The 12,693-nt window shown below is 35.9% G+C and overlaps 1 protein-coding gene across 2 annotated transcripts; it reads left to right on the top strand.

The window, feature by feature from the left end:
• The first annotated feature begins 5,409 nt into the window (after positions 1–5,409).
• LOC133312207 (cullin-1-like) lies at positions 5,410–12,693 on the top strand. Of its 2 annotated transcripts, none has more exons than XM_061513374.1 (20): positions 5,410–5,526; positions 6,080–6,215; positions 6,336–6,435; positions 6,564–6,749; positions 6,869–6,916; positions 6,996–7,199; positions 7,309–7,386; positions 8,274–8,363; positions 8,786–8,866; positions 8,968–9,027; positions 10,140–10,169; positions 10,281–10,367; positions 10,462–10,611; positions 10,686–10,741; positions 10,845–10,965; positions 11,063–11,224; positions 11,333–11,476; positions 11,589–11,807; positions 11,930–12,097; positions 12,251–12,693. In XM_061513374.1, the coding sequence occupies exons 2-20, from the start codon at positions 6,085–6,087 to the stop codon at positions 12,350–12,352; spliced, it is 2,217 nt and encodes a 738-aa protein (XP_061369358.1). In that variant the 5' UTR covers positions 5,410–5,526; positions 6,080–6,084; the 3' UTR covers positions 12,353–12,693. The 2 variants fall into 2 exon arrangements, with proteins under 2 accessions (XP_061369358.1, XP_061369357.1); XM_061513373.1 differs by lacking the exon at positions 5,410–5,526 and adding an exon at positions 5,689–5,711.

Below are 12,693 nucleotides of genomic sequence, written 5' to 3'. Positions count from 1 at the left end.
TATAAATGACATTACACAAAGAAATAGGCCTGAATTGAGAAACATACATTGGCTTAGGAACTTTGGGGATCAAAGTGATCAGAGTACCGTTGACTTCCTCAATGCTGGAAGGGTTTTCTGCATAATACTTGATATCTCTCCAAATCTGTTCACCAATAAATTCCCAGTTCTTTTTGTAGAATGCCGCGGTATAGCCATCCTCCCCTGGAGCTTTCGAATCTTTCATAGAAAAGAAAGCTCGTCTGACTTCATCTTTTGAAATTGGAGCACCTAAGTTAACAACAGTCTCATCGTCCACCTTTGGCCAAAGAGTCTGGACCCAAGGACGATCATGGTTTTCTTCAGAAAATAGTTTAGAGAAGTAAGCATTTATTACCCGTGCAATGTTGTGATCTTCTCTAATCAAGTTTCCAGCATCATCTTTCAACTCTAAGATCTTGCTCCTTCTACGTCTAACAATTGTTTTCGTATGATAGTACTTTGTATTCCTATCTCCTTGAGCTATCCAAGTAGCACGAGACTTTTCAAACCACAAAAGTTCCTCCTGTTCTAAAACTTGTTCAAGTTCACCCCTTATCTTGCCTTCAATCTTTTCCAAATGGCTTTTATTCTGCTCAGAAATTGCCCTCTGGATACCTTCAAGCCTACCAATCAATCTGTTCTTCTTATGATGGATATTACCAAACACATCTTTATTCCACTGCTTAATAAGAGGAGTGAAATCACGAAGACTATCAACTGTTCTTTGATCCTGACGCCAGTTTTCCTTGATGAAATTGTTAAAAAATTGATGATCCAACCAAAAAGAATGAAAACGGAAAGGGAGTTCCACCCCATCAACTTTGCTTGGCTCTAAGGTAATAAGGATAAGATTATGGTCACTGTTAATACGAGGAAGCACTCGAACCTGGCCTTCATGAAACATCAACCTCCATTCAGCATTGCTACAAGCTCGATCTAAACGTTTAAAGACTCTATCTAAATGAAGAAATCTTGGTCCTCGCCATGTAAATTTAGAACCTATTCCTTCAAGATCAATCATCTTTATATCAGTTAGAAGAGAAGCAAATTTATTACATCTGCTAGTATCAACTGGAGCACCACCACGTTTCTCACTTGGAAAGGCAATTTCATTAAAATCACCTGCAATTAACCAAGGAACCGAGATATCTTCTGATAACTGAAGTAAATCATCCCAAAGTCTCTTCCAAATTTAGGTGTGATTATTAGTATATATTTATGAAGTTATTAGTGACCTAGGGTTAAGTATTCTGTAAGTATTATATTATTTTTTTCCAATGTTTTTTTATTATTTAATTACAAATAAATGACTGTTAATAGTATTAACATTATTTCATTAATTTCGATTCTAGTAAAATAAATGACGCATATGCTTAAATTATTTGATAATAAATTATGGCATTGCTTAATTAATTTGTAAATTAAATGAGGCATTACATGTGATTAATTTAAATGTTGTTTTATATGATATAGTTGAGGGTAATGGCTGATTCATCATCTTCATCGGGTTCTGCATCGGATGTAGAGCCTACCGATCCCAGCATGTACATAATACCTGAGCCGTACATATGGGACGTCCTTCGTAAGAGTACGCAACGTGCTCATATTTCACAGCGAGTGTGGAATACGGAGCATGTCAGGAAAATAAAGACCAGGTGTGGGAAGCCAACGGGGGGGTCACCTACCGGCGCTATCCCAGAGGTTATCGCTGACTACCTGACACATGATGGATTTATACATGTTTCCCGGATGCGACATATCCAGGTATACAATTTATGTTGTTTTGTATTTATGTAATTATTCAATACCATTCGTTAACACGCTGTAATGTATTAATTTATCACAGATCGATGCCCCTTTAATTAGTGCTCTGGTCGAGAGGTGGAGACTAGAGACACATACTTTCCACATGACCGAAGGTGATATGACTATCACCTTGCAAGATGTCGCAGGCATATTGGGCTTGCCTACTGACGGGGCTGTCGTCACCGGCTCTACCTCTAGGAATGGCCCGCTGCTTGTGTGGCTGTATTTGGCGCGGTTCCACAGCCAAATGAGTTCCATCATTCAGGCGACCTGCGTATCTCATACTTAGATCAGTTATATACCCGGTGGACCGATCATGCCGGGGATCATGATGCCGAGATCTACTTTACAAAGGCGCACATTGCCAGGATGCTGGGTTCTTGGTTGTTGGCAGACAAGTTTGGAGGCAGCAATTTCGGTTGTCAGCTAGTCCCGTTGCTTGGGGGAGGATTTGATGACATTGGCCGATTCAGCTAGGGATTTGCGGTTCTATCACACTTGTTCAGGAATTTGTGTGAATTGACAGATGCCGGACGACCTGACATGGGTGGTTGCCATATTCTCCTTCAGATTTGGGCATGGATACGATTCCCACCCATTGCTCCGCCGCTTCCTCCTCATCCAGAGTCGGGCACACATTATGGATGCCGGTATGCTTTGTTAAGCATATAAAATTTCGCTAATGATTTATCATATATACTATCTGTATACTTCTTGATTATGATTGCTGATGTATGTTTCTGATGACAGGTTTAATACAGTAGCAAAGTTTAAACCTCATGAGGTCACTCATTACCGGGCAACCTTGGACACACTTTGTAGAGATGAGGTAAGGTGGTCCATACTTAGTATATTGTTATTTCATCATGCATGTATATTAATTTGTAAGTCCTTATATTCAAATTTCATTTTGTGTGTAGGTGGTGTGGCAACCATATATCGATTATCAGTGGCTGGACGTGACTGCACATGAGCAGTACCTTTGGCTTGTTGTCAGTCCCCTTATTTACTTCCACATAGTAGAGGCATGTCAACCGCATCGAGCTGTCTATGTCCTTGGGAAATGTGCTCATTCAAACAATTGTGATCTCCACCCCATCTCGTAATCTTCCAATTTTCACTAAACACTGGTTTCATGGCCCTAACGCGCCACGGGCAACCCTTATCATACGCACAACATTTCATGGATAACTTTGCAGGTGTGTTCTCAATTACAATTTCTTCTTGATGCTCCCTGATGAGGTGGTGCTTAAGTGCCATTTGGACATCTTTTTTTGTAGCAAATTCTTGATTGACAAATAACTTGTCACCCAGTTGCCACGGACGTTGTATTGAACCCGATCCTGAGACCGTACCATCAGTGCATGATTCTTGTCCGCTCCGATAACTCCAACCAATGTAGGAATAATGCAGAATTCCTTCCCAAAAAAGAATTACAGCTTCGTCACCTGCAACTGGAGATTGTAACTTTTTAATACAAACTTCCTAATTCAGGTATTATATCAGGTGCAAAATTCAACTATATACAAGTTATTTCAATAACCTTCATGATGAATACCTCCTAATGGGGCAGACGCAACGTCGTGCAACTGCGGCATTTGCGCGACCATTGGTTCATGGAATTTGGGAATTGAGACGCATCCATCTCAGCAGCTTCATCTCCTTCGGAAGCACTAGCATCCTCCGCAAGAAGACGTTCTTCCATTGCGATATTTTCATCATCATCGCCGTCGTCTTCGTCGTTCATTTCCCAAGTCGGATCATTTTCATCTCCCTCATAATAGTTACCAGCTGGAGACGCATGAGCGGCAAACAAAGATGGAAGACGGAGAGAATTTAAATCAACTGACCTCACAGGTAACGGAACATTCTCGATTGCGGCGATGTCGACATACAACTCCAGAAAATCTGTCCTTGACTGGTGGGAAAATTCTTCCATTGTCATCTCCAGGTCTTCATCGTTAACCACTTGCAAACTAATGTATTTATCACATTGCCATAACCTTGTCGTGGTCTGAGTGATACATTGGTTGCCTTGAAGACTTAACTTTTGTCGAATTCTCTGATGCAATTCGCCAATGGTTGCGTTGTGTTGGATACATGTCGGCCTTTTTTCACCTTCAAACATGACACCTCGTCGACCTTCTACCTTCCTACCATTGTAATATAACACAACACGAACATAATCAGGACGGAAACTCATTCTAAAATAGAATAAGAAATAAAATTCAAATACTAAATTGAAGAGAAGAGATATGAAGAGTGAGAGAAGAGGTGTGAAGAGTGAATAGAGGGGTGATGGATTATATAGGGTGTACAATGTGACGCCCAAAAGTGGCGTCACATTGTGCAGTACATTTGTATTTATTTCTCAAACTGTCATAAATACGTAATTATTTAATTAAAATGCAATAAATAATTTTTTTTGCCTTTTTATATGTCTATATATATCTGGGTCAATCGGTCCGACCAGTAACCCATCGGTCCGACCAATGACCCAGTAACCCAGTACCCCGGCTGGGTCGATGCCCGGGTCAAGTTTAATAATATTGCTATATATATTTTTCACTAAAAAGTACCACGAAATCCACACCAATAAAAAATCTATTAAAATCGTCATATTTTTTAATAACACAAGATTAATACCATAAGATTGTTTTTTCTTTATTTAAAATCATTATTGAATACCAACGAATATGGACGGACTTTAAAGTAATCTTTTAAAATCCTAATAAAATATCATGTTACTTTTTTTCAATCCTTTAAAATCCTAATTGAATACTAATAAATAATTTTTTCAAAAACAATCCATTAAATGGATTTGAACGAACTCTAAAATAATCTTTTAAAATCTTAATCGAATATCACGTGACTTTTTTTTTAATTCTTTAAAATTTTATTGAATACCAATGAATTTTTTTCTCTAAAAATAATACATTAAAATCATTTGAAATCTCAATCCAATATGACCTAAAAAATAAAAAATCAGATCTGGTTACAACTAAAATATTTAACACTTCTGTTTAAATATCTATCCTTTTAAATGATATAATCTTATAGAGTAAATACTCTTTTTGGTCCCTAACAAAAAACTCGGTCTCCATTTTAGTCCCTTACAAAAATAAATTAGTGAGTTAGTCCCTAACAAATTCAAAGTGGACCCATTTAGTTGAAATCGTGGTCCCTCACAAATTCAAAAAAGATCCATATTAGTCCCTTTAAAAAGACTAAGATGGGTCCACTTTGAATTTGTTAGGGACTAACTGACTAATTTATTTTTGTAAGGGACTAAAGTAGGGACCGTGTTTTTTTGTTAGTGACCTAAAAAGGTATTTACTCAATCTTATATTATTTTAGATCATAACCGTTGATTTCCCCCCATCAACGATTATAATCTATTGGGTCAAACTTAATGGGTCAAATTTATTATTAATTAATTAATAATTTTGATTCAATTAATTATAATTGTTAATGGACAAAAATCAACTATTAAGATGTAAAATAATATGAGGTTATATCCTCTAAAATGATAGTTATACGTCTATTTAAACCAATAGGGGGATTCCTATTTACAGCATACGTACAAAAGGTGAAGAAAGATTGTCCCGCTGCATTAGTCTTCTCCTTTTCTTTCTCTGGTTTGCCAGCGATACAATTTCCTTCTGCTCCATAGTTTATAGAATCAACAGCACTGTGATCGTGAGTAACTCTACCCTCGTTAAACCTTCGTTTTTTTCGTTACAGTAATAATATATATAACAATAGACCAAGCAAAAAATAAAATAAAATTCAAGACATTCTTTCTCTGCCATTCTTGAACTCTTTTGCTTTCGAAGCCAAAGAGGTCAGCAACCAGATCGTGTCGCTTCAACGTAACAGTTAGGGTTTGTATGGCTATTTCCCCCCGAAAACTTGATCGTTGTGATTTTCTTTTTCTTGTTCCTGACTCAATCAGCGCCATGTTTTGGGACTTTAGGGTTTTTTCTTTGCTATCTGCATATTATTATTTGAAACTCGTGCAATGTGTTGAGCATTGTCCGAAATCCTATTGATTATTTTCTGCGGCTAGGGTTTAGTAATGGTTCACGCACTAGTTCATGAAATCCACGTAGCCGTGATGCGTTTAGGGCTATACTTAAAATCTTGAATGACATGGATGTGTTTATGCCTTTGTACGTGCTATATGATTGATTTTGATTGTTTCAGTTCGTGGACCATTGTGTAGTCTGAATGTTGTTGACATTTTTTGCAGCTACAATGGAGAGGAGGACCATTGAATTGGAGCAAGGTTGGGACTATATGCAGAATGGGATTAGGAAGCTGAAGAGAATTCTTGAAGGATTACCAGAATCTCCTTTCAGTTCAGAGGAATACATGATGCTATACACGTATCCTTTTTCTTGGATTCAGTTATTGTTGCCGAAACTGTTTTTGTGTTCTGTTGTATCCTCTCTTAATGCTTAGTTTTGGATATTGCTGACTGTTTTTCCTTGATTCAACCATCATAGAACCATTTATGATATGTGTACGCAGAAGCCACCAAATGACTTTTCACAACAGCTTTATGACAAATACAAGGAGGCTTTTGATGAATACATTAAATCTACGGTAGGGAATCATATCCAGTTTGTGTTTTTTTTCACCTTACTTCTGCAACTTTTGTTTGAACTGCTTTTGTCATATATAACTTATTGATCTGATACTTTTGTTTCTTTTTCAACTTCTTTCCCTTTTAGATTTTGCCATCTCTAATAGAGAAGCACGATGAATTCATGCTGAGGGAGCTTGTGCAAAGATGGTTAAACCATAATGTCATGGTCAGGTGGCTTTCTCGCTTCTTCCATTATCTTGATCGCTACTTCGTTGCTCGACGCTCCCTGCCTTGTCTCAAAGCAGTTGGGCTTACTTGCTTCCGTGATTTGGTCAGTTATCAATCTCTTTTAGCTTTCTTACTATCTTATCTGCGACCATGAACTGAAGGGCTATACTAAATCCAATCATTTATTCTAGATGCACTCATTTTTTTTTTTTTTAATTACAGGTTTACATGGAGGTACGAGCTAATGCTAGGGAAGCTGTGATTACTCTTGTAAGTGCATTACTTCACTATGTGGTGAATTAATTTTCGCTGATGATGACCTTTGGAATAACCATGGCTCATGTTATAGATTGACAAAGAACGTGAGGGTGAACAGATTGATAAATCGTTGTTGAAAAACATTCTTGATATATTTGTTGAGATTGGTATGGGTGAAATGGAATTATACGAAAAGGATTTTGAGTTACAGATGCTTGAAGATACTGCCAATTACTACAAAAGTAAGGCTATAAACTGGATTGAGGTTGACTCCTGTCCAGACTATATGCTAAAGGCAAGTCTGTCCATGTTGTGCCTTGGGAGTAAAGATACTGCAAGACTGCTGTATTGTGTTACTGTTAGTTGATATCCTGTAATAACTTTCCCCCCCTGTAATTGCACAGGCTGAGGATTGCTTGAGAAGGGAGAGAGAGAGAGTGTCTCACTACTTGCATTCTAGCACTGAGCAGAAATTGGTAGAGGTCAGTATAAATCTTTGACTTTTTAAATCCCCCCCGTGTTATACACATTGACTTGTGCGAAAGGATGCTTTTTGTGGCAAACTTACACAGTTACACCTCTTTACATTGATAAATGGACCATGTACATGATTTTTTACAAAGATTATGAAGTACGCAAAGCATATGTTACTATTATATATGCTCAACTAAGTTTGGGGGAAGAAGCTTAAATTACAACATTGTAATTGAAAAATAGTGATTGAATTTATTCAAAGGCAAATGTATTCTATATTGAAAGTTATTCCCTTTTATTCCTAGCCAAGGTTGTTGAATTGCAATACAATTGTGTATTGTTTGGCTGCTTTTTTGTATCTTGTATCATGTATCGTATTGTAAGATTCAAAAACATAATAAAAAATAATTTACAAATTTGAATATTTGTTTGATTGTTTCCCTAATTTGTAGTGATTTTCCATATTCATTTTTGATTTGGATCACAAATCATATTTCTAGATCCTTTCCCTAATTAATAGTGACTTTTCAGATTCTTTTTTGAATTTGAATCACAAATCATATCTCTTTTTTCTTTTCCTAATTACTATTGACTTTTCAGATTTTTTTTGAATTGAAAATCACAAATCTTGGTTTGATTTTCGAATCATAAATTGTGATACGATACACAATTTGATGTTGAATCATACGATACAGTGATTCAAGATTCGATACAAGACCAATTCCGATACATGCAACCAATTTGTATCGCTCAGCTTTTGTACCGTATCATATCGAACGATATATATTTCCCCCCTAAACCCTATGCTCCTTGTTTTCTGTTAAAATTATTTCCCCCCTTATTAAGATCCAATTTAATGCATTTATTATTTCTTATAATTTTTTCATTTTAATAGAAAGTGCAACATGAGTTACTGGTGACCCATGCAAATCAATTACTTGAGAAGGAGCACTCTGGTTGCCGTGCCTTGCTTATAGATGATAAGGTACTTGACTGCTTTGCAGTACTTTTCTTATTTTCTGTGTGATGATCTTTACTCAATTTATGCCTGGTTTAGATTTTCCACGGCTCAAAACCTATTTGTTCCCATAACCTTGCATTAAATACTATGTCATTATGTTTGGATTGCAAAGCGACATTGGTTCACTTTAATTCTGGATGGTAGGCCTTGATAGGTTTTTTAACCGTATTTCGGCAATGAACCCTACCAAAAATTGATTTAACAAGTGAAACCTTGTAAAATTAAAAAAATATCCCTTCAATTGAATTGTATTTCTACTACTTTAACTACCCAGAGAAACTCAAAAATATAAATTCAATTATTTGATAATCTTACACAAACTGCACTTGATCATTTTACCTATGCATATTTTGGCCAACTATCTTCTTGATTTGTTTTTTGCCTAGGTGGAAGATCTAACTAGGATGTATAGACTTTACCATAGAATACCTAAAGGCTTGGATCCTGTCGCCAATGTATTCAAGCAGGTTGGTTTCTTTAGTTTTTGCATGTTGCTTTATCGTTGATTTGAGCCTATTTGTTTTTAGTCTTTTTGCAATACTCTATCGTGATGATCGTCTGATTGCAGCATATTACAGCTGAGGGTACTGCATTGGTGCAACAGGCCGAAGAAGCTGCTAGCAATCAGGTTTAATACATGCTTGAACAATTTGATTGCATTGATATTTTACCTTCTGCTTCTTGCTACCTTCAAGTCAGTCTTTAGTGGATGGATTGCTATTATATTATCTGATAGATTGTTTTTGCATCTAGTCTCGGGCAGTGTTAGCTTTAGTAATTGAAGGGTACATTATTCCAGGATAGAATCTTTGCAAATGTGTTGAAGTTTACTGGACAAGAAGTTATGTGTTAAGTTCAATATGCATGCCACAAGCTTGCTATATTGGTTAGTTGTGTTTGTGATCAAATGTGGATGATGTCTGGAATTATGTTTCTCATTATAATCTGGACTGTGTATTTGTGCTGTTGTTATTCATATGTGCTTCAATTTAGTTATTTTGTCTTATGTTATTTTAGAAGACAATCAATGTGATGACTCAGCTGCTCCATGTAGTGTTTTAGCTAATGAGGCTTCCCAAATTATGGATGATGAATTTGGTTGTCTAAATGGTTTCATTGAGGTTTTTAGACTGAGTAATATGGATACTGTGTGTGAGAGCATAAGGTGGTAGACTCTTCAATCTACAGATTTGAATTTGAATTTGAATATCTTTTCAGTTATCTGGCCATTCTTGTTTTGTTATTTAAAAATTTAATGATTATACTTAATCATTTTTTATTTTTTTGTATTTACTTAATATTTTTTTTTAAAAGAAGATAATATTGGATAAGCATTTTAGATTAGTTTACTAAGTGGTTATCATCAAATGAAAAGATGTATCAGTGAGAGGAAGTGTGTTTTCATATTAATTTAATCATACAAGTATATCTTTCATTGGCTTTTAGTCTATTTCATCTACAGAATGCGTTAAGGTGCAATTTTTATTCAAATTTCAAACCTTTGATGAGCCTTTAAACTTTTTAGTTGTTACCACTTGATGCTTTTAGGGATATTTTGTCATGTTTTTCAATTCTTCTGTTTGATGTAAGCATGCTGAACTGATGTCAGTGAGATTATATTTCTCATGTAATTTTCTAGGCTGTATCATTTATTTTGTACACACATTACTGCCTCTCAATCTGTCTTAAGTAGTTGATTGTTGCTAATTGGTGACAATTTTTCATTTTCATTTTCTCCAGATGACAAATGGTTCTGGCTTTCAGGAACAAGTAAGTCCCAATTCCCAACAACTTTTCTTTCTTTCTTTCTTTCTTTTTTCTTCTAATTTTTAATTGTACTATAGCTTGAAAGGTCTGAAGGTTAGTCATGTCACATTGCAGGTCCTTGTCAGAAAATTCATAGAGCTCCATGACAAGTATATGACATATGTTAATGATTGCTTTATGAATCACACACTGTTCCACAAGGTTTGTTGAGGCAATTGTTAGTTATTATTTCCTTCAAATAACTTACTACATAATAGAATGATTTATAGTAATTAAATATTATTTCATTTTGCAGGCATTAAAGGAAGCATATGAGGTATTTTGCAATAAAACTATTGCTGGTGGTTCCAGTGCAGAACTGTTAGCTACATTCTGTGACAATGTCCTTAAAAAGGGTGGAAGTGAGAAGCTGAGTGATGAAGCGATTGAAGAAACCCTTGAGAAGGTAGTTTTTAGGTTTTCTCCATCAGATTTTGCATCACTATGACTTCTGTTACCAAAGTTGTGTAATTTCTGCAGGTAGTCAAGCTGCTTGCATATATCAGTGATAAGGATCTCTTTGCAGAATTTTACAGGTCAGAGTTATTTATTTATTTATTTATTTGTTATATATTGTTCTTATGTTTTAGGCTCCAAATTATTGTGTGAAGTCCTTCTTAACACATTTCATATATGCAGGAAGAAGCTTGCCCGCAGGTTACTTTTTGATAGGAGTGCCAACGACGACCATGAAAAGTGCATTTTGACAAAGTTAAAGCAGCAATGTGGTGGTCAGTTCACATCAAAGATGGAGGGGATGGTCAGTTGTCTTTGTTGCGAGGCTAACTATTAGTTTTTTTTTTTTTTTTTTTTTAATCTGATAATTTGAGGATTTACTTGATATGTATAAATTGCAGGTCACCGACTTGACATTAGCTCGAGATAATCAGATGAAATTTGAGGAATATCTTCGTGACAACTCACAAATAAATCCCGGAATTGACCTGACAGTTACTGTTCTTACCACAGGATTTTGGCCAAGTTACAAGTCCTTTGATCTCAATCTCCCTTCAGAGATGGTAAGATCCTATTGCTGATGGTAGTTATTCAGGTTTTCATTATTGTGTTTTTTGTGGTGAAGAAGACGAGTTTTAATTAATACTCTACGGTAATTTTTTTTGTTTTAGGTCAAGTGCGTACAAGTTTTTAAGGACTTTTATGAAACAAAGACAAAACACAGAAAACTTACATGGATTTACTCATTGGGAACTTGCAACATGAGTGGCAAGTTTGAATCAAAAACCATTGAACTAGTTGTGTCAACCTATCAGGTAACTCCCTTTTCTCATGTCCCTTCCTCTTTTATTATGTTGAAAATTATGACATTATGGGATTTAAGATTTATGAACTCATGCTTCTGGTTTGAAATTTGTCTTTTGACAGGCTGCTGCCTTGCTGCTATTCAACACCGCTGATAGGTTGAGCTATTCAGAGCTTATGACTCAGCTGAACTTGACCCACGAAGACCTTGTTCGATTACTCCATTCCCTGTCATGTGCAAAATATAAGATTCTCACTAAGGAGCCGAACACAAAAGTTGTATCTCCAAATGACAGCTTTGAGTTCAACTCCAAATTTACTGACAAAATGAGAAGGATCAAGGTCTGTGATTGCTTTTAACCATAATTTTCATCTTTTGATTTATACCTGTTAGACTTGGAAGCTTTGTAAGCCAACATTTTCTCCCCCTTGAAGATGATAAATCTGGCACTTTTTGATCACAGATCCCTCTACCACCAGTTGATGAAAGGAAGAAGATAATTGAAGATGTCGACAAGGATAGGCGATATGCTATTGATGCAGCAATTGTGCGCATTATGAAGAGTCGGAAAGTTTTGGTCCACCAACAATTAGTTTTGGAGTGTGTTGAGCTGTTGGGCCGCATGTTCAAGGTATAAAATTGCTTGAATTTCGTTTATTATTGTCAATGTGAATGAGGTTTTGATTCTGAAGCCCGAAAGTATTATAATATCTGTATAGATTTTGGTTAGCTGAATGATTTTCTGTACTTTCTCAATTTGCAATTTTTGCAATTGGATTTGTAGCCTGATATCAAAGCAATCAAGAAGCGCATTGAAGATCTGATCAGTCGGGACTACATGGAAAGGGACAAAGACAACCAAAACACCTTCAGGTATCTGGCTTAATGGAGGCTACTGGGATTGTCTGAATTAGATTCTTAGGAAAGTACAGTTGAGAATTCTCAAGGTTTACAAAATGCTGTAAATGTTTGTAGTATGTTAATTCAGTGATCGGAGAAACTTATTACTGGGGGCGAGAATTTTTGCATAGTTGACCTTATAAGAGCTAGTTTTAGTTATAATTTGATTTTGTTAATATATATATATATACATACAGGAGCGAAGCAAGATATCGTACTGAATTCGCTATGGTTTATATATTTTGAGTTATTTGGAGGGAGATAGATAGGTAACATAATGGAATAGATTGAATTAACATCATTATAATTTATACCTAAGTATTAGTT

This window comes from Gastrolobium bilobum, unplaced genomic scaffold (assembly GCF_033153095.1).
Source record: "Gastrolobium bilobum isolate Gb01-03AN ecotype WA unplaced genomic scaffold, APGP_CSIRO_Gbil_v1 utg6685, whole genome shotgun sequence".
Taxonomy (NCBI): domain Eukaryota; kingdom Viridiplantae; phylum Streptophyta; class Magnoliopsida; order Fabales; family Fabaceae; genus Gastrolobium; species Gastrolobium bilobum.
Note: the sequence above shows the minus strand (reverse complement) of the source record. Positions and strands in the feature narration are given on the sequence as shown.